This window comes from Cyrtonyx montezumae, unplaced genomic scaffold, assembly GCF_038088225.1.
Source record: "Cyrtonyx montezumae isolate F1298 unplaced genomic scaffold, pur_monq_1.0 scaffold_34, whole genome shotgun sequence".
NCBI lineage: Eukaryota > Metazoa > Chordata > Aves > Galliformes > Odontophoridae > Cyrtonyx > Cyrtonyx montezumae.
The window spans coordinates 1,616,198-1,640,035 of NW_027072039.1; the positions used below are offsets into that span (position 1 = coordinate 1,616,198).

The window sequence follows — 23,838 nt, forward strand, 5'->3', positions numbered from 1 at the left end:
AGGAGGGGAATAAGATAAGGCTGCTGGTGATGTCTGTGCCTGCAAGTCTACTGAATGTTTGTACTGATCTATGTGGCCAGCTATGTTTGCATCTGAGTTCATCTGTGTTGAGAACACATGCTGAGGCTCACTTCTGGTTCAGTCTGGGTACAGGGACAGAGGCAGCCTTGCCTCAGATCTGGTATCCCCTGTCCTTTTGTTCTGCGCATTTAGCCACACATTACTTGAACAGCAGATATGAGATTGCTTTGCTTATGTTCTGAGCATTACTCAAATCCTTTCAGGCCCATTCCCAGCCAACTGGAAAGTACAAAATCATGGTTGTTATTGCCTTTCCAGCACTAAGGTATTAGCAGCAAAGGAACTTGCTCTGAGCTTTCAGGCAGCTTTGTGCTAGCACACTGAGCTAACAACTGTTTGCAAAATCCTATGTGAAATACATTCTGCATTAGCAGGTGATATGACTGAAAAGTGAGCCTTTTCTTTGAGGATTGTGGATTGGATGGCACTTCATTTGTTTTAAACAGCAATCTAGCTGGAAGAAACACTCCACTCTTCTTCCCTATATAAGTTTTTCCAACCATGTGCTTCCCATTCCTTTGTGTGGTGAATGCATGTTTACTGTGTGGATGTATAGTCAACAGACTTGGAGAACTAAGATTAAAACTAAACTGGCAAAAAAAATGCAAAACATTATCATTTCTAGTGCAAATCACTTTCTCAATTAAGTTCATGCCTGTGGCAGCACGAGGGAAGAGTTGGCAAAGGTGTGGGAATGAACAGTTGATGTACAAAAATGACAGCTCCTTCCAGCAGCAGTGTATGCTTGTGCAGGTCTAAAACATACAAGAAACTGCTGCTTGGGGTACTTATTTAAGACTTTCAAATAAGCTAGAGTAGAAATTTGATGAGTATTTCATACATTAAAATAATAATAATAATAATAAAAAAGAAACCTAACAGGTTTTGAGTTAAGTGAAAAAATAAACAAAAAAAAACAACCTAAAATCAAAGAAGAAATAATAAGATAAGGTTACATGTGCAAGTATTTATATATGCATATATATAAAATCAACCTCAGTCTATTGACAGAGAAATATATTTTCAAAAGGGACCAAGTTCCAGAAAAAAAAAGCCCAAGATAGAAATCCTAGAAGCAGTCACTGACAGAGGAGCTGGCATTTGCCAAGAATAAATCCTCCAGTCCAGAAATGTAACTCCAAAGAAGTAAACCTTTCTCTGCCACTCTATTACTGAAAACTCAGAACACTGAGAACTGAAACTAAATGAGATGAAAAATAGGTATGAGCATATAGCTCACAGTGAACTGTGTCCCAGTAAAATATCCTGAGTTGCATATGCCATTGCAAGATCATCCATTCTCAGATGAGGAGGAAGTACTGTGGAGGGGTAAGTACTGCAGCATCTAGCTGCAGCACACAAAAGCATGTCAGCTCTCAATGACTGTGTACAGCACTCCCCAGAATGATAAGCAGTAGCATTCCACCACAGCAAAATCTTCCAAGAAACAAGGAACATGTTTAGCCCTTCACAATAGAAATTGTTTTAACAATAATTTGCATCCAAACCAAATACCTAATTCGCAAAGAGCGCTGTAGTGTGTACTGGGATGGAATGACTTATTTTTTCAGCTGTATGCTTGTAGCTTCCAAATTAAATAAAGCACAGAAAAGATTCTCACTACTGTAAATATGCATTTAGAAAAAAGTCAGAGAAAGCACTCAAAAAATCACATTTTGTGTGCAACAATCAAAAACAAAACCCAACAAAAGAAGTCAAATCCACAACCAAAAAAACCAACACCAACAACGAAACAAAAAAAGCTCCAAGCCTGTTTTGTCTTACCTAAAACATCGATTATCATAGCTTCTGATAACAAAGACATCCTCCAGAAAGTAAATAAATATTTCTAGTACATTCACACAAAAGAAGATAACCCAGGCTTTAAACTTAAGGGAAGGATAAATGTTCTTAATACCTCTTCAGTTTTTTACCTAAGATATCTAAGATTCTGAGAAAAGTATCTTCAAAGTGCAGCGCAAACTGTCATCTAGCAATCCGAAACAAAAACATGAAAGGGTCACGAATGTCTTAGACTAGTGTCAGACAAGCAGTAAGACTCAAGCAGTTGCTGCAGCTTGTCCCCATATGTAAAAAATATAGACAAATTCAAGCAAAAAAAGTCTACGTTGGTGATGCAGGGAAAAAAAATAATCTGTAACAACACTGTATTATTTGAGACAGCAAGAAAAGTCTTAAGTGACAGCCTAAAACTACTATCTTTCACTTTCCCGTATCTTTGGTAAAAGACCCAGTGCTTAAACAACTAGATGTATATCCACAAGTGTTTTTGCTAAGCACAGCACAAAGCAAAGAAAAGTAATTTACACTCAAGAATAATGATGTAATAACAGTACTGTCTTATGTTTTGTGTTGAATTAGCTGAATTTCAACGTATTTTTTGTCACTAGAACATGAAACAGTGTCCAAGTCCATCGAAAACCTTGCCAAGAAATACAGAACCTATGCAGAAAAGCACAGTTAAAAATCCCTCAGGTGACACAAGGTCCTAAGGGTATCCCTCATAGTCAGTGTCCATAGTTCCAAGTTACTATACCTGTCACTCCAGATGATAGGTGCAAGCAACAATTCAAGATTAGCTTCTTCTGAAAAGCTTGTCAATGTTTTCATTTGTGTGTTCTTTAAGGTTAGTTTAATGTTTTGCTAACTGCTACCCTGGAAATTCATGTGGGAAGTGTTTATGAACTGAACCTTCCAATAAGAAATTTAAACTCAGTGTTGTGAAGCTCTTCTTGCATATGTGCCTTTTACACCAGGCAACAAGCTGGAAGAAAATTCTCAGAATAAGGAACACAGTGTAGGATCCTGGTTACCCTGAATGCCCTTACCAGAAAGCAAAAAAATCAGTCTTCTTCTCTCATTTCCTTTTTAGCTTGAATTACAGCAGAAATTGTCCTAAATCCAATAACAAATTGAACAGTTCCCCTTAATAACACAGGTGATATGGGAAGAAATCTTATAGCTTCTCAGTTCCCGAAATGTGTTGCTCACTGACAGGATTGCCATGCAAAATATGGCTCATCTAATACCACAGCCCAGCAGGTGCTCCAAGAAAGAGTGAAAACAGTTCAGTTAGGCACCAATGCTAAGAAAATGATAAGAACAAAAACAGTAGAAGCCTAGAGGACATAAGGGCTAGATCTTCTGGGACTAATTTCAGAAAGTCTAAATTAAACTGCTATCTGGTGTTGTTAATTTTTCGTTATGAAGCCCAATGACTTTTGTTTACATGGCTTAGGTTGTGAGCAACTCAGAAACTGTCTCCTTCCTCAAAGTGTTACCATGGTATAGTAGATTAGCTGAGGTTAGCATATAAGAGGCTGGAAAAAGCACATTTCAGCAGACATTTGCCTCTGCTACCCGTTTCTCCATGCTTCAGTTGGCTGATTTTCTGTATACTAACCTATACACTATAACCTGTACTATATATATACTATAACCTGTAACTATACTATATCTTGAATAATAATACTATAACCCTATATACTATAACCTGTAACTATACTATACCTTGAATACTAACCCATCAGACCTTTTTTGTAATTTTTTCTGAGAAATTATTGCAGTGCTGGAAGTATTAACATGCCCTTTTCAAAAGGCACTGTTCAGAACTTCAAATTAGAGAAGAATTTTCTTCATTATATTTTATCATACCGATTGTTTGATTTTCTTTTTCTTACATTTACTCCTGAATAAGAGCTTTTGAAGAAACATTCATTTATTCATTTGAAGATCACTTATTTCTTCATGCATATAAAACACTTTGCTTTTAGCAGAAACTAATCCAAGGAGCTGTTTCTAATAAAAGGGTGTTCTGTAGTGTATTTCATCTAGAATACAATCACTTGCAAATGATAAAATACAGCTTTGTAAGCATGAACTGAGCATATCCATGAATTGCAAGTAATACACATCTAACACATTGTAAAATGTATTTCTATTGTAGAAGGTGAATTTAGATTTTCGAATTATTATCAGTGAAACAGAGGTGAAGATTAATGATCAAGTTTCATACCTAGCCTGGTGAATAGCTTCCACCCATTCGTCTCCATCAGCTTCATCCTCACAACGGAGCTCCAGTGGCTTCTGCCCTTCATGGCCAAATAGAACAGTAAAGTAATACTGCAAATTAAAATGAGAAAAAAAAACGTTTACTGTTAAAAAGGTATATAAGGTATCTTTTTAAATTCAGCCCAAACTGTTGTCAGCCTGTGATGATCTGTTTTATATTAGTCATGAAACATGGATTGAAGTTGAAACTGTAACATACTCCCCTATGAATCAAGGTAATAGCTTTCATGATACAGTAAGATCATTCTTAAGATCTCACACACAAGGCGACAAGCTTCTACAGTTGACTACAATACTGTAACTGTAGTAGATTATCTGTAGTTCTTTTTTCCTTGCATTTTTTCAGCTAACATTTTTCTTAGGATACCAAATCTGGTGATGCCACCACTTCATCACAAGAATGCACTTGGTCCAGACAATGTCTTCTTTACTCCAAAATAGTAAGAAAAGTGTTCCTTCAGATTTTTCACACTCCCAGAACACTTCTCTTTTTCAAGAAGCCTCCGCCATAATTATCATTACAGCACATTTCATGTTCTTAAGAAAATAAGAAAACTTACAAAAGAAGCATCATATTTCTGATGGCCTTTTCACATGAAGGATTTTGCCCATAGTATGTTCTGTGGAATGTACAATTTCCAGGAATTTTTTCCTCCTTTCACAATCAAGTAATACCAATAATAATATCAATATCTAGAAGAACCTGAGAACCTCATCATCTATTTCAAAACTCATCTCATAAGGCTACTTGCAAACAGTATTCCTGCAATTCAGATGAAAATAAGTGAGAAAATATTCTAACTAAACGCACACCTTTAATTTCAGTAGATGCCTTGATTGCAGCCATTAGGTAGTCAGTTGTTTCACAAGCAGATTTAGCTCTGTTGGATCTGACCCTGCACAGAGCCATCCAGTAGTTAGGCTGTGTCATTCAGGAGGACTCGGAGAAAAGCATTTCCATACCAGATCATTCAGTTCTTATTACTTAAAATTTCTCAGTTTGTCTTCCAACATCATCCCCGTTAACAGGAAACTGACTGTGACTATATGATAGCAATTATTTCCTACGTTCTAATGGCAAATTCCAAACTCACACAGGTTAGGAAGTGAGGTATGTAATTTACATTCTCCCACCACTCCATTAGCCATTGTTTACAGCAGTAAGTGACCTGAAGTGATCTCAACAAACATTCTGCTTCCCTTGTCAACCCTGCAGTTAAGCTGAAAATACCTCTCAGAGCCAAGCACAAAGCTGTGGATGCAGCAGATATAAACCACTTCAGAATTAGTAACCATTTCAAGAGCAGGAGGAACAGAAGCACAAAAAGAAACAGAGGGATTAAATTTTACCTACAGAGAAGTGGCTGCATACATTTCCAATCAACATTTATAATGAATTTTGTCCATATAAAAAGAGAGGGGGTTTCATCCATTCATTGAGCCCTTCTGAAACATCTGGCAGCCTGCATGTACAGAGCCCAGCATGAACTGCATTCACTACTGGCACTAGGGCTGAGTGCACACCTGTGCTTTTATCTAGGTGCGTGCCTGGGCCTCACATCTATAAAACCCAACTGCTTCTGTGCTTCTGAGTACAGTTCTATGTTTAATTTCATATCAGGTAATGTGAATACACAAAATGTCATTCCACAAAGAGAAATCTATTTGCCTGTGCATTCTATTATTTACTACAAGTTGTTAAATGCATACAAAATGCTTTTCATACAGAAGATCACAAGTACTGCAGGATTAGCAGCAGGCAATCAAAACAAGCAAGGCAAGGCAAAATAAGCAGAAATACTCACATATATTAGGCTACAGAAAGCTTGGGCTTTCATCAGTTATGTTTCTGAAAGAAAACTACTCCTGTTTACAGTCAAGAATGAATAAATCACTCAAAGGACAACCCTATGAGTCTTCCAATGATGTGTGTCCCTCAAATCTGAATGCCTTGAACCAAAGTAAAATAATGACATCCATAAGATTTTCCATATCTGATAAGATGGAAAAAAGTGTAGCACGATTTCATACAAATGTGCTTTGTTTATAGAGTGGATATGTCTTTCTTTTAAAGTATATTTAAAGATAAATCACACCAATCAGAGATATATTTTATATAACAAGTTATTTGTGATTCACAAAGCTGCTAACTGACATATAAATAAGAACAGATACAAGTATAGACAAGCACGGGATTAAGATCCCACTGTGTTTCAAGTTAACAGAAAAGACAGCACTGCAGTCCTCCCTATCTCTTAGAAGTCATCTAATTCAGACCTCATTTAAGCAAGATTTGCAGTGATCTCATTTCACAAAATTTAGACTTAGAGTTATGCAGTTATTGCTGTAACAGATCTAAATCTTTTTCATTAGACTAAGAAAATGCACAAATTCAAATTTTAGAATGTTACTGCCAAAGGGCTGTACTCAATGAAAAATACAACTAAATTACAAAAGGCACTTGTTTCCATAAGCTGCTTTCAGAAAATCACCTACTTGCTCCATCACACATTGATGTGGGAGTACTGCACTTCCAACACGAGCATCAACTATCACTTGACTTAGCCAGAAGTCAACTCTATGGTAAGAAAAGAGCAAATTATCGTTAACATACCTCCAAAGAGAATCTCTACATCATGCTTGAATTTTATCTCCTCTATTAACATTTCTCAAGCAGCATTGTAAGAAAATATGATGGTAACCTTGATGCTTTACTATATTTTCAACACTTTTCTGCATCCATCCAAAGGTTTCCTGATGACAGTAAATATTTATGCACTACAGGACACATTTACACCAGGTACCAATATCATCATTTATCGTGTCTGTTGAACTAGCAAGTAGGCACTCATGTTTCAAAATAAATGCATGTTTTGGATTTTTTTTCTGTTTGTTCTAAAATCTTCAGTCTCACAGAAGATAAAATGAACATTCTGTATTTTGATGTAAAACATACATGTTCATTTCATTTTAAGGTGTCTTTTCAGTATTCATGTATGCACAAGTGAAACAGAAGTCTTTATCTTAATACAAGCAGATCTGGATGGGGAAATTCTCTAAAACACAGCCTGAAAAAAAAAGGGAAAGTTATTACTAGTTGCATAATTTTGAAGGCACTATCTTGACTGACCATGAAAGAAAGAAAAACAGGAGCAAGATGCAACAAGAACATTACTGTGCATCACTTCTCCAGCCTGTATCAACCAAAGTTCCTCACTGAGGAAAGAATGAAAGATTACGGAGAGAGCTGATTGGTACCTCTGCTTCAGAGAAGTAACCAGAACAAGACTAAGATGGAAAGTACTTTCCCAGAGCATTTAGTGCCACTCATTATTATGCTGAGCTCTCTCCACTGACAGTCTGATACATACGTATATGTACACACATTGTAAAATCCCAGATAACAGCTGTATTCAAAATAAGACAGCAAAAAATTTAATGTTGCCATGCTTCCTAAGGAGAAAAACAAGCTTTATTCTGGGGAAAATAACAAAAAAAACCCATACCCTGTATAAACATCCCTTTTGTGGCATACTAGGGTCAATTTTCCATCAATTCAAACACCCTTAAGACTAAATTTCTCAGCAACAGCATGCTGTTTCCCTTCTGACTGACATAAGAATTTGCTGTTTATGAAGTGAGAGTCACACAAACAGACACAGCACTTCCAGTAAACAGGGATGGTACCACAGCTCACTCTTCTCTCCAGCTCACAAGGAATTTGCAAAGGACATCTCTGCTTTGTCACCTAGTATCTCATCACCATGCTTCTATCATCTGTTTACTCCTTTCCACCCCCTACTAATGCAGCAATCTGAAAAATCTTTTCTGTTAGTAAATTACTGCTGATGCTCACAAAGGAAGTAACAATTTCGAGTTACTGCAAGATGAAAGGAACAAGAAGAATAAGCACTTATCTTCCCATAGTGGTGCTGCTGCACATCAAAGACTGAAAAAGCTACTCCCACAGATGATAATACTGCTTGACATTTCCTACTACAGGCTCCTGTGTCCAGCTCCTTCAAGATTTTGGTCAGCTCTTAGTGACTGGATAGAAAAACTAGTACTAGGTAAAGGATGCATGTGCTTTTGGCACCTAATCCTTTCATTAGCATGGTATAAAAAACATTTGAAGTATGTTTCTGAGGTGACTACCAATTTTTTTAATACTGTGGGCTTGTAAATGATTATAGTATGACAACAGATACTTGTATATGCACTGCTTCTCCCTAAGCTTTCCATATTAAACATAAAACAAAATTATTCCCTTCATAATATATTATTTTAGAACTTGAGTGCGGAGTGACCTAATGCTATTTCCTGATCTGTCAATGACTTACTATGCAGTTCTGTTCACATTCAAGCCAGTAACTTGATAAGAATCTAAAAAAAAAAAATTCCAGCCATCATATTGAAAGGAATAGTAATAACAATGCAAAATAGCTGGCAAAAGTTAGTCTGAGCATGAAGATTACCACAAAAAATTAGGAGCCTTAACAAAAGCTGATTTCAGTGTTACACACGAGGAAGTTTAATTAACTGCCTTATCCTTAAGGACTGCACTAGCATGGTAAAAATCCTTTGACAGGAAAAAAAGGTAGAAATGGCTACTAATTGAGACTGAATGAAACAGGTCAGAAATATATCTCATTTTTGACTACTAGGGGCATTTTTATTTCAGGATCTAGAAATCTGGGGGTCATCTCAAGCACTGGACAGAGGAGCACAATCACTGCAGTGATCTAAGATTCTTCATCAGTCCTTGGAAGAAAAGCATTAAACTGCATTCTAAATCAAAGCAGCACATACAAGGACATATGAACTCGTAAAGTTTCCAGATATCTCCTACTGTCAGTATTATGCCCAAGCTCTCAAATATAAAACAGCCCTTGCATTTTCTATTTCTTAAATCCTTTGGATAGCAGGGGAAAGAAGTCTTTTTGGAACAAGGAAGTATCCCTAAAAACGAAAGAGTACAGAAGGATGAGGGTATGGAGGTGAGGAAGACAGTGGACTGGATCAGGATGAGCATAAAGGTAGCTATTTTCCTTTAAAACAAAAGAAATCAAATGCCAAGGCTGGGTTTTTCCCTGTCTCAAAATTTGCTGTGCCACTAACACTGGCAAGAAATCCGTAGCTCACTGTTAAATTAGCATGAAAATGAACTAACAGTAAGAAGGATTAGAATTACTATAATTTGTTTTTTAAAGCTTCCAGGGAGATCTACAAAGCCAATGCACTTCGTATTTGTATCACATCAACTACTAAAAGCTATAATGAGAACAGAATTAGTGGATAATTGAATTAATATGGTGTACTTTGGAAAATCCAGTATCACATACTTATAATGATGTCATCAACTCTATGCCCTCAGTGTTCTTCAACAGACTCAAGTAGCATGTGGATTACAATGATAAAATTTCCAAGATGTTTTTGACAGATTTTAGAAGAATTAAGCATCCAGGAATTCCAAGAGGAAGGTCCTTTCACAAATAAAAAGAAAAAATACATCTAATCAAAAGAAAGATAAGAATTTGAATATTGGACCATCTGTCAGTTATTACAATGGAACAAGGTCACCAAAGGACTTCCACAGAGAATTGCTCTGAGAACTGGAAAAACAGATTACAAAGGATGACAAAGTTTGTTAATGATTCAAGATAGTAATGACAAGAACCATTGTGAAGAACTGCAGACTTGACATGCCAGAGTTACTGGACAATAAAGCAGCAGATGAAGTTTGTGGTACACAAATGTAAAGTGACATACATGAGGGAATATATTCCAAGCTTCACATGTGAAAAAAAAATGAGCTCTGTGCTTGGCACCACCATTCAGGGGTGAGAACCTAGGATAATGACAAATACTGCCATGAACACACCAGCCCTGTCTCAGCAGCTGCCAAGAAAGTAAATGAGAATGGTAGGGATGATTAGGGAAGGACCAGAACAGGGCAGACAAGACTTTTAGGCTATAAAACATCTTGAGTAATGTATGCAGTTACACACATACTTAATCTTTGCAGCTGCACACATTGATTTTAATTCTTTAAAGAAATTAAGAGGAAATGTGTAAGGCTGGTAGAGAGCCACTGCAGCATTTTAACTTCCATGTTTCTTTCTGATGGCACCGTTTTGCAGAACACAACCAGGGATTAGGGTTTTTATATCATCTTAAATGTCACTTTATCACTCATGGTAGACAGAAATCTGGTACTGAACAACACAAGAGAAGAAAAAACTTCAGAAAGTAACTAAGAAAGAGGCTTAGGAATCTGCTAATTCATAGCAAATAAAGGCAAATATAAGAACATGGCAAGCCACTGGATCAAGAGCAAGTTAGAAGGCATTTTTTTGAATGCCACCTCTCACACTGAAGATATTCAGAGGTGGGCTGTAGTATCTATCCCACTTTTTGGTTAAACACCAGTCAAATACAAACAGCAATGCTATAAAAGACAATTAAGTCATTTTATGCTGTCTTTCCTCTTAAACTAATATTGGATTAAATCAAGTTATAAATTGCAGCATAAAATCTATTCTGGCCTGTGTCACTTAATCACATCTGAGGTATTCTGCAAATAATGCCTAGGCCAAAAGCAGCAGCAGTATGTTTAAACAAACAATCAGTAGTTTGAATGTAGAGAGGATATACGTAAGTCTACTCTCTTTTATATACTCTTTCTATATCGGTTTTAAAAAAAATTAAAAATGAATAAATATTAACAATAATAACAATCATAATAATAATATACCTAACTAGCATGCAAAACAAAAAATAAAAAAAAAGGAATGCATAATCATTACTGAAGACCATAGTCCTGCAAATGCATTAACTTGAATAAAAATGATGCCAAATTATAATGGTTATAGCATTTGTTTCCACGGATGAGAGAATCAGGCTAATATGGCCCCATCTGCTAAATTTTCAGTGCAGACCATTTGTACTTCAGCAACACATCATCATCAGGGAAAAATTCTGCCACACAAAAGGAGATTTCCACATTTAAAGACTACAGTAACTGATACAGCAGAGTAACCATCTTCTCAAAATTCATTTGTCCCTGTCCAGTGGAAATTTCCTGTCAGAAGACACAGGCTGGTTACCTGGTAAGGCTGTGCATTACCTAGCAGCAGGACATCTTTCCTCCCCTCTCAACAGTCATTTCTCTACTGCTGCTGTCCCCAGAGCCTGGCACAGAACAGAGGTCTATAATGAAGGACTGGAATTCAGGACAATCGTTTTAAACATCTCATTTTGTTGGGAAATCTGTGTATAACTCAGAGCTCTTAAGGCCTTTTGGCAACGAACTTGAACTCCATATCAATATGCCTGTTTCTGGCAAAGCAATCTACAAAGCCACTCACCTAAGTTTTCAGGGTGCTGAAAGGCTGCACTGTGATGCTACCATATTCACTAGTAAATATTCACAGCATTCCCAGAACAGCTGCTTTCCTGCTTATCCTTAGCTTCTCCTCCCACATGCAAGGCCTCAAGAGACTGACATTGATATGCCTTTCTATCTAACTTCTGGGGGTTGCAGTACCCTGACAGTATTTCTATAAAACAAATACCTATACAGTGAAAACTGTTTTCTGTACATGTCACACAAATAAAATCCACCTAAAACCAAATGATAGGAAGAGGTTTTTTTCTTACTGATTTTGATATTCTTCTGCTTCTCACTGTAAATCATGAACCCCTTGCAAAGGATTCTCAGCCTTGCAAGCACTGGAAAAAAGAAACATTACTCGGGTATGCCTCTCTCTCTTAACCTCTAAATTTTAGCTACCATATTAACATGCACTGTTTCTCATCGCTTCCAGACCTCAGTTTCTTTATAATATATTCCCTAATTCCCTTGCAAAAGGAAAACATCACTTGCTTTGATAAAGTTCCTTCTACTCATAGTTTGAGACATGTTCAGTATGTTTACATTCGATCTCTGTGTAGCTCAGCAGAAACCTATGTTGAAACCATCATCACCTGCACTACGAATGCAAGCAACAGAAAAGGAGCACAGCCCTACCATGTAACCTAGCATGGAACAGCAGAAAACTGTGCTGTCCAGATTGATAAAGAAAGGACAGATGGGAGAAATGGTTAGAAAGAGACACGAGAGAATACTACAGTCAGTGACGGCTTTATATACATTTCAGAAATTAGACCTTTTGAGGTTTTCTTTTTTGGCATCTCATTCCTAGCAAGCGTAACCTTTCTCCAAGTGCTGACAGCCATTCTCTCCTTGTCCAACAAATATCCTAAGTACCTGTCACCCAACTTTTCTGACTGGAATCTGATAATTAATTTATCTTTCAGATAAATTCAGCTGTATATAACCTCTGTTTTTGTTTTGCTCCACAAAATTAATCCTGGTATTTTAATCAGAAGGTAAGATTTTAAAGGCCAGAAGGGACATTTATAATCTTCTAGTGAGAACTCTTGGGTAATGCCAGAAAAAACTCAATAGACTGTTTCTGCATGGAAGAGCCTCACAGTGAGCCACAGAACCTCCTTAATCAATGCTAACATAATAAGTAATGGAAAATCTACCTAAGGTCTTGTTTAATTGTTCTAGATGTCAAATTACACTTACTACGAAACATGCCTCTTACTTAAAACAATGAATGAGCAGCTAAATAATGAAATTAATAATAAGTCTCAGTTTTGAGTATTCCATTCAAAAGAGAGTGTACTAGCAAGTTTCTCAGCAAACTCAATCACTTAAAAAAAACCGCCACCACACACATAAAAATGTATATACCGAATATGAGACACCTAAACAGTTTTTTACATAGTGTGTTATTTTGAAGTATTAATTTCTAATGAGCAGATCAATTGGCAGGCTTTCTAGTTATATTATGAATATACACAGAAAATCTGTCATTTTTGAAGCTCTATGAGACTCTATAATCTCTAATCTTCTAACTCCTCTACAAGGTAAGAATTATAGTGCTTAATTTAGGCATAAGGATATGTGCATAGATGCCCAAATATAGATCTGCTGTGAACAAATTCAACACAAGATTGCTATAAACAGAGCTCTTCTTCATAAAGTGAGCCAACATATGATAAGGAAGCAAGAATCAGAAGTCAGCTCATCCTAGACCTTGTTACATCTCTGTTATATATAACCATTTCTATATATAAACAGATTTAGGGAAAACAAACACTGAAAATTTCAAGCAGCTGCAGCATTCTGTGAGATGAGGAGCAAGACTGGTATAGTCCACTCTCTAGAATGGGAGCCTGCCAAAGCTCTGATGGAAGACAAGACCACTGCAAACAGTCATGTATAATGCTTTCAAAACTTCCTAACAAACCTGAATGACTTTATGACATAGAAAAATGTCTTTCTGGAATCACCAAGCCAACCAATAGCTTTACTTCATACTTCACTAGGGTTGAACAATTCTGTAGTTCACTAGTTCAGGGCTGGAGCCAGTAGAAATTTCTGGAAGACAGAATCTTGTTTTATGCAAAAAGAGCCTATTCCAGCATGAGAAGAACACTCTACTGCCTGTACAGCTTCTGTACATTTGCTTATACTTCACCAACAGGAGCACTGACTGATCCAAACTCAGGATGCCAGGGAACTGCATTCATGAATTCTGTGAACTCTGTAGAGCTGAAAACCGAGCCTCTCTAATGTTAATCCACAGAAAAATTCTTCACTGAAGTCATACTCTGTGATCTCATTCCCAAAGACTCTAAGTAATTAAGAAGCACTTCTCTCCTTAGAGGAAACTAAAACCAGGCCTTTAGATTGGACATCCAGGACCACAGCAGTAACTGACAAAGGTCTCAGCATGACCTCAGCACACAGAACATGCTCACAGTTCAAGGAGTTTTCCAAGTCCCTAGGTACCAGACATCCCATGGACAAATTCTGTCAGAACAGGCAGAACTGCTTAGAAAGGACTGGATCAGATTTCTGTGACATGTCTATATATACTCTTACAATGGATAGCCTTTTCAGTTCTCTGAGATTTCATCAATGGCAAAATAAATAAATAAATAAATAAATAAAATCCAATGCAGCTTACTTTGCTGAAACACCAATTATAATGACTCAGTCTATTCCATAAGATAATATTTTACTAACCTCAGTAGCATTACTTCAAGCTATCCACTGTCAACAAATTTTTTGTGCAAGGATTTACTGAGGTTTCATTAAGCTGATGAACCTGTTTAGACCCTATTTAACAGTAAACTTACACAGTACAATCAATTAACCCACCACACACTTATATATGAAAACCTCAGATTGGTAAGACATCTACTAATGGGAGAGAGAGAACTGGATTGTACTATGGAACTTGAGAGCCAACAATTGCTTTTCAGAATTTGTCTGGAGATTGCTAAAACCAATAGCGTTAGAGATAGAACCCACATTTCACAACATCCAGTGTCAAAGACACACTTAAATACTCAGTTTTCAAAAGTTCACCAACTACACCCATAGCAAATGTTCTCAGATTTTTATAAAGATCTTTCAATTACTTTTAACTGTGATACACAATAGGTTGTCTGTCAGTAACAAAGGTTTTTGATTTCATGCAACGTGAAACACTTTAAAACTTAAGAAACTGTATCTGTCTTTTAACCCAATGAGTGTCATGCATGCAGCAAAGGACATGTTGAAGTTTCTTATTTTTTGAGTAACTCAGCATCTACTGGTACTCTCTGATAACAGGATATAAATGTTTCATGACTTTTAGGAAACGTCTGCATATTGGTTCCCCTAAAAATTGAGAGCAAAGGGTTTTAATGGTTTTAATCATACTTGTCCTTCCACCTCTATTAATCAAACAATATAATGTGCACAATCAGAGCAATAGGAAGTCACTTGTTAATGACCATAACCTACTATTTAAGCATAGAGGGGAGAAAAAGCACTTCTCTTTACACACAGCCAGAGATTTTGCTGGAAAAATGTTAATATTCAACTGCAGGACTTTCTACCCACTCAAACACCAACACTACCTCAGCTGAGCCTCTGGATATGAGAAAACATTTTTTCTCTCCTCCACTTCAAGTGTTTCAAACCCACCATTATATAGGACTGCCTTGACAAAGGAAAGGAGAATCTTCCCGGTATACGAGCTTCACATGCAGGGATCCTATTTTCTAGAGAGTTTCTCTCTTTGAGGAGAGTTTACATGGAAGAGAAGGCTTCACAAAATCTTTTGCATAAAAAAGATGTTAAAAGATATCGTGTCTAAAGTGCATGAAGGCACCAGAAGATACACATCCTAGCAAAACATTACTTGTTCCAGTGTATGAATAAGTGGTCCCCTTTTTGTCCACAAATATCAATTTTTATCATTTAATTATCAGTGTCTCCTCTGTAAAACAGATCTTTTACATCTGACTTCAAGTGCTGTCTTCATCCAGCTAGTTACTTTGAAGGCAGGCAGCCATCTCCTATCTTCAAAGACGACATGAACCAAGTTAGTAAATGCAAATCAGAATTATCTTTTGTGCGCTGATTTTTACTATGTGTAGAAATAAAAAGGATTTAAAGCAAATATTTCAATAGGAGCTATCAGAACTACTTTTCAGTATCCATGTTAGTGATAATAACTTCCATCAACTCTTTTTCACTGGAACTGTGATGTCAAATAAACAGCTGTGATGCTTTTTTTTTTGTAACGTACTAAAATATAACAACCCAGGGAAAAGTTGAAGAATTTTTTATTCATGCTAGGCACTCATTTCGTTTTCCAACCATGACAGATTTCTAGCACTGCACTGGCTAATATAGATGTTTGGAAGCATCTTTCTGATTGTGGATACATTTCCAGATGTTCCACAACTCTTGGACAGGATTAATATTTGTGTTTAATTCACAGATTATATTGTTTTGTTACTCAGGATAAGGGGTAGGCAACATGGTTATACTTCCTGAACAACACAGCTCATTAGAGCATTTAACATTACATTTATTTATATTAGTACCATTTTCTCTTACCAGCTTTCTGCAGCAAATCTGCAACTGCCAGCATACGCTTTTTGCAAAGCTGCTAGGGGCACATCAGAACTCTGTTTCAGATTCACAGGTACTGCTTAGGCTCAGTAACCACAGCCACAACACCTCAGTCCAGCCTGCTGTTAGGCTATCCAGCACAAACTCTGCATAGCAGCAAAGGCTGACTCTGCTGCCCACAGATTTGAAGATGTCAAAACATACACAGGATTGCTGGCCAAACATCGCTTCCCTGCAGTCAGAGTGCTCTTGTGGGAACTAAGAGCAGTTCTAAGCTGACAACAGATTGGGAGTCACAGGACAGGTGGAGGGAGAAGGGCAGAAAACCACGAGTATCACTTTCCCAAAAAACACCTGTAGGTTTTACATAAAACCAGGAGGTTTTCTGTTTCGCATAGAATATTCTGTGTTTCTTGTTAAGCAACATCACATTTTGCTATGTCTAACTGCATCCTCAAGAACAATAGATTTCTCAGGCTCACCTGAACAGGGAGTGAACTTCTGAGAGAGATCATCTTCAAACAGAAAAAACCTTTGCATGATGGTAGCAATGTTGGTATTGCACAAGAAATACTACAGAGCTTTGGCTTGAGAAGTGCAAAACAGCATTCTGGTCTTTCTCTTGCAGCAGTTAATGGCCAAATGTTATTGATTTCTTGACAGTTTGACAAAAAACAGCAGTTCACTAGGTGCTGAACTTGCCATAAAATCAAAGAAGCCTTCCTGTTTTCTATTGTTTGCTTCACAACATCTTCAACAATACATGACTGAAAAGCCTAAAATGGCAATTAAAGTAGATCAAGTAAATCAGCATCAGCTTGAATACAAATACAATTGTTTTAAAGAACATTACTACACTTCAAATGCAGTTAAGGTCATGTTTTAGAAGTTATGATGCTATTATTTTACCAAAGTTTCTCAAAATAATAAAAATAATTCACATTCCTTGAAGTAAGGTAATAACTGCGTGTAAATGTCAAGTAAGTATTCACATAATAAATGCTGAAATTAAATTTGCCTTATGTCTTTTCTTTGCATTTGCTCACAGATGTCCCACTTTTTTAATTGAATTAATTTTCCTCTCAACTAAATAGAAATTACCCTTTTCTTGTTTGTTTTTTTAACAACTAAAATTGATCCTTTTTTAAAAAACGATACACACAAAAAAGCACTACAACCACCACATATTTAGGTAGTTTTCAACAAAAACGTATGAGAAACAGTTTATTATCCAAAGCTGCATATTAAATACATTCTGATGAGTTTTGTTGCTGTTTGTTTTCAACTCTTGGAATTTACTGTGGGAAGACTATGCCTGAAATTCAGTTTCTTTGCACACAGATCTCTCATGTTTGGAGCTTTCTAGCCCACGTAAGTATTATCCTTTTCAAAGCCACAGGAACACAATGGATGGATTGAAAAGTTACCCAGTTTTGCCACTGACAACAAGAAATTATGTACTATGGAAGCCATAAGAGAACAATAGTCTGCATCAACAGGCATGTAAAGCCATGTTCAGAATACAGTAGGGATCTACTGCGACTTTCAGATCTGTTAAAATCCTCACCCACTTTCCTGCTAAAAACTTAGTATTCTTTCTACAGGAATGGACAAAACATTGCTTAAGTAATCTTTTCTGAGGGAAAGTTTTCAATAAGAAGAAAAATACTGCTTGCATCTTCTACACCAGCACTGGGCAACGGGGGCAGGACTGGTACCTGTAAGGCAAAAAATACTTCCGTATCCCATAGAAAATTACAGTGCTCTGGCCCATAAATAAGAAACATACTCAAAAGAACAAAAAAATATTTCAGTGCAAATCTATCTGTGTTGAATTGGTCAACAGTGATAGATCAACAGGTTTGAGATCTGCTTTAAAGTAACATACACATGCCTTCATGTAACATCCATGGAGCATCACATACAGCTTATTTGAGGCACTGAAACACTGCAGACCAACAAAGGTTAAAACAGCTTTGCATTCAAAAACAAGCATTTCACAATGTGCAAGTTGAAAGACTGATTTATCTGATTTATCAACTGAAGCCAATTTAAAACTAACTACTCAGTCACACAGGAAAATCTTGCAGTAAATTAAATGGAAGATACTCAGGTCTCTTGAAATTACATGGCCATGCAAAATAATTATCCTATCAGAAGCTCAAAGGTCAGTATCTGCTGAAACCCTCCCCTCCCCACATTCCCATCCTACTTGCTTTAATTTGTAAAATTCTATTGCTAACACCTCCACTCTAACATTTGCAATGTAAAACATTACGAACATCTACTTGTTCTACCAGTTTCATAAAAATGGGATGCTATTTCTCATGGAGAAATTGCAGCAACCATGCTGACTGCCACCTTCCTGCCTGACAGTGTCAGAAAAACAGCCTCAACCAGGTTGATATAAAATAAATTAGCCATAAACTGCCCCTGTCAGATCATTAAAATTATCCTTACCAAAGATAAAGCAATCTAAGAGGTGTGCTAGTGCTTCCAGTAAGTGAAGATAAGAGTTTCAAAGTTCTCAGTTTGAATACAACTGGAGAAACATTTGCTTCTTCAGTAACATGCAAATGTTTATTAAGCATTATTAGGTGTACTGAGCTATAGCACTGAAAATACTTTATATTTTTTTCATTCCCGTGGAAAAAAAAATATACATGGCATAAAATCTGTTTGGCTGTTTCAGAGACTTGAATGACATAGCCAGCTGGAGTAAAGGAGGAGGAAAAAAATAAAAAAGGAGGTAATGTACAGAGCTGAAAGCATGCTGCATTTATGGATTGACAAATGGACTGCATGGAGAGGTTAAGAGCATGGACTCAGTGACACAAATCTTGGATAAGCACTGAAACAAGATGCAAAACCTGAATAGCTCCAGTGTAAACAGTGACATATGAAAGCCTGCTTCAGATCTTATACCACAAACCTATTCAAAACATAACCATTAAGCTGACAACCTAATTTGAATTTTCTCAAGAGGACCCACAGGATCATTCTGCTTCGAGTGCATTTCTTTACAACAGAGAATTGAAGATTGGTTACTATTGCCTCTCTAAATCTGTTGAGCTAAAAACATGGTATATGACAGTGCTACAAAATCATTTCTGTATAACCAAAACATAACTCTGAAGGCAAGGCAGACAGTTACACATTCTGCTTATGGATTCAAACCACCTACCTATTATCCTGTCACCACAACCCCTTCTCAGTTTTTAAATGATTCAGAAACAGAGGGAAGAACAAATTATTGCTGAAAATAGGCAATCCAATTAGCAAAATGCAATCCTTGCTGACTGCTATTAGAGGCTGCTGTCAGTGGCTACTGTCTGATTGGGATGTATGTTATATTCCTTCTTAAATTATAAAGAGCAAGTCCTATTAGAACTCACAGCATGTAAATATTTTATCTGCATTACCAGCTCTGTAAGTAGATGGTTCTTCACTTAAAATGTACATGCACATTTTTTATTGCAGCATAACTATGTTTACTTCACATTCACAAAGCAATGTTTTTCTGAGTTACAACAGTAATTTAGATTGTTGATCAAAACTTAACATTGAAAGTAGATACCTGTTTAAATCTTTAAAGGTTTGCTTTTTAGATCGTTCAAGTTACCCCTGAGACCTCTCTCTTGTAAATATTTATATCAGATAATTTTTAAACTTTCACAGCACTGGTACCAATCTATACAATTTCTCCAGCTAAATTACTGCTTTTTAGACTTGAAACACCAAAGAGCAGTTTATTCTTGTTCTACTAAACTGTATCATAATGCCATTAAGCTGAAGTAGTTATAAACCAGTGTTCTAACAAAACAAGCTGAAGGCAACATTGCAATATAACAAGGTGGCAAATGCACCAGTGTATAATTTAAGGCTTGCGTAAAAGAAAACACCGTGTCCTACTAAGAAGGTCAATAATACCAACACAGCTACTTACATAGCTAGGCAGAGAGCTGGAATGAAGATAATCAAGACACTACTGTTTAACACAGATCATAAAGCACTAGTAGCACTACTAGAAAAATTAGCAGAAGTTTAACTCCTAACAATTAGCTGGATAAACTATTACTGCTGGGCTAAAATTTCATGACTACTGAAATAAGTGGTACAACTCCAATCGTGCAGAGTTGCTTTAGAATTCTTTAGAACTCTGATTTAAATCACACTGAGGTAAAACTGATACAGTTAGCATCACCCATTGTTTCTTCTAAGTCTACTTAGTTGCTGCATGAATGCCCAAGCAAGTTTCTAGACAGCTGAAAATGTCACATCATGAAGGTCACAGCACACAAATCATACAATCACAGAATGGCTTAGGTTGGAAAGGATCTTAAAGATCATCCAGTTCCAACCCCCAGGCCACACGCAGGGTTGCTATCCACTAAACGTGTTTGAAGTATCTGAAGATCCATACAAACACGAAGAACTACTTTACTGGGAGACAGACACAGTACTACGAACAGGCTGCCCAGTGAGGCTGTGGAGTCTCCTTCTCCGGAGGCATTCAAGACTTGTCTGGATGCTTTGCTTTGCAACTTACAGTAGGGAACATAACTTTGGCAGAGGGGGTGGACTTGGTCCAGATGTCTCCTCTCACTCCTACAGTTCTGTGATTCTGTGTAAATCATGCACTGTATCATGCTGCAGGGGACACTATCCAACCTGGGCTTGAACACCTCCAGGGATGGGGCATCCACAGCTTCTCTCTGGCACCACATGCCAGTGCCTCACTGCCCGCTGGGTAAAGAACTTCTTCCTAATATCTAACCTAAATGTCAACTCTTTTAGATTAAAATAATTCCCTGTCACAATCAGACCATGTAAAATGTTGGCCTTCCTCGTGCACACAGGCTCCCTTCAATTACTGCAGGGCCACAGCAAGATCACCCTTAAGCCTTTTCTTCTCCAGGCTAAATATGACCTGCACCCTTAACCTTTCTTCATAGTACTCTAGCCCCCTTATCATCTTTGCTGCCTTCCTCTGGACCTGCTCCAAAACAGATCCACATCTTTCTTACGCTGGGGAACACCCAGGCCAAGGTGCAGCACTCCAGATGAGGCCTCATGAAAACAGAGCAGAGGTGGACAATCCCCTCACTCACCCTGCTGGCCTCTCTCTGTTGATGCAGCCCAGGATACAGCTGGCCTTCTAGACTGCAAGAGCACTCTGCTGGCTCATGTCCAGCTTCTCATCCACCAGAACCCCCCAAGTCCTTCTTGACTGGCTGCTCTCAAGTTCTTCTTCCAGGCTACACCCTTATCTGGGATTGCAGTGACCCAAGTGCAACACCTTATGCTTGCCCTTGTAGAATCTCATCAACTTTATTCTGACACGCTTTTCAAGCTTATCCAGGCCCTTCCGGATGTGAGTCCTTCTTTCCATTGTATCAGCTGTACCACACAGGGTGGTTGGCTACAAACCTGCTGATCCAACTGTGTGTGTTATTGATAAGGAGCACCAGTCCCAAGACAGACTGCTGGGGAACACCATTAATCACCAGCCTCCATTTGGACATAGCGATATTAAACATAACCCTTTGTCTAAGACCATCTAACAAATTATTTATCCACCAAGTAGTCCAGCTTTCATAACCCTCCATTGTGAAGATAAGGATGTGGCTTGGAAAAACATAAAATCAGTTCTTCTCTTTGCCCAGCTCCTTAATATTCTTCACTGAACCACTCTCATTCTATGTGGCCACCATCTAAAAATGTTTCAAAATTATTAGTGTAGACAAATTCAAGGAGCAGACATGGAGCTTGTGGTTCACATTGTGTGCTCAATTGCAAAGACTCAAAAGAAACTGCCAATGCCTAGTATACACTGTTTATTTGGATTGTGGAAGAGAAAATCTATTATTCAAAGGCACTGAAGATTGCACTTTCTAGTTTTGGGAAGAGAGACCCCAAGATCCAGGACTAATCTCCTCCTGCTGATTGGGGTCACATCTGTGGTACTTCCCAGGCTAACAGTGCTAGCCACATGCATGGGCTCTGCAGAAAGTCTACTGAGGAGAAACTTGTGGAACGTGAATCACAGAATGGCTTGGGTTGGAAGGGATCCAAAGGATCATCAAGTTCCAACCTTGCTGCTGTAGACAGGGCCATCAACCTGCAGATCTGGTACTAGACCAGGCTGCCCAGGGCTCCATCCAATTTAGCATTTGTATTGGATGCTCCTACTCCATTTACGACCCAGTCAATGGTTTACGGGCTGGTTCTGTGACAACTGGTGCAGGAGACCCAGTGGATCCATGCCCTGGAAAAGGGGAAAGGAAAAAGGATAAAGGGAGATGAGCCTAGAAACAAAAAAGGAGCAACAATCTGAAGAGGAAAGCTAACTTACTAAATAAGATATCAGAAAGTAAAATAACACAATACAATACAATGTAATTGGAATTAAAGGTAATAAAACAAATAAAATGAGCAAGAGAGTGTCCAATAAACCGAAGGCCTTACACTAATGCTGAACGCGAGACAGAAGTGAGTGAGGAGAGTGTCTTGGACACACAAACAGTTTTTATCTTTCCCTCTGAATGGAAAAACATAACAAAGCAACACAAAGTCCTCTGGGGAACACAGTTCTTCTGTTCTGAGAAAGGTATACCCGTAACTACTGATGATCCACGGAGCTGGAGCATTAACTCGTTAATTCTCAATGCACTACATGAAGTTATGATGTGGAATACCAATACCAAAGATCATAAAAACATGACATAAAAACCCACATATCGGTAGCACATAAAACAACATAAAAACCCACATATCAGTAGCACAAAAGCATAAAAGAAATACATACTGCACTAGACGAAAATGCATTGGGCATGATTTTGACAAAGTAGCATGGAACACTTCTGCACATCCTCATGCCACTGCAGAAAGGAATGCTGTCGCACTCTGATGAGCAGAGCAGCTGAGTTCAGAGAACATTTTTGGGGGGAGGGGGAAGTACCGCTTTTAATACTATAAAACCTTCATTAACACAGACTGGACCCCAAAGATAGTGTGAAAGGGAGCTCTTTTCAGCTCAGCTTAACATAAAATTCTTACTGTAGGTAATTTAAACATCATCATCTTGGTCCAAATTTGACAGGTTTCTCACTAACACCCTCAAACAAAGCTCTTTTCTGTCTGTGTATTTATACACACATAATTTATGACCTGAGGACTTGGGTTCATTTTACTAAAATTATGTCTTATAATTCCTACACTAGGAATGATTATTACTAAAACTTAGCACTCAAGCTACTGATGCATTTTTGACACAGGATCACCATCAATCACTTCAATATTTGTCTGCATACATGAGACTGTTATTTAGAACTACAAAGATACAAAAAGGCTCCACTTAGTTACGTCAATCAGGTATTCTGTATAAAACTGAAATGTCAGTTTCACAGATCTTTCCCCAAATCTTGACTTAAACATAGAAAACAGTTCTGTAATGAGAGGCATTCACTTTTAAGATAAATTTCATTTAACAATTTAGTCTATCTTTCATTTAAGAAACATGAACTACAAGTTAGTAGCTCCTTCATTCAGTGGTGAGATTTAGTGATTCATGAAATTTTTCACAGTGGACTTCTGCCAAATATTGGTATCTAAAGAAAAAAAAGTAAAAAAAAAAAGTAAGAAAGAATGAAAAGAAAAGAAAAATTTTTCAGAGA

At 37.4% G+C, this 23,838-nt stretch overlaps 1 protein-coding gene across 2 annotated transcripts in view; it reads right to left on the reverse strand.

The window, feature by feature from the left end:
• RASGRF2 (Ras protein specific guanine nucleotide releasing factor 2) overlaps positions 1 to 23,838 on the reverse strand; it is a 113,895-nt gene that overhangs the window by 73,826 nt on the left and 16,231 nt on the right. For both annotated transcript variants that reach the window (XM_065745231.1, XM_065745230.1), the window contains exon 2: positions 4,118 to 4,224. In XM_065745231.1, the coding sequence (XP_065601303.1) occupies positions 4,118 to 4,224 (107 nt within the window). The remainder of the gene's footprint in view (positions 1 to 4,117; positions 4,225 to 23,838) is intronic.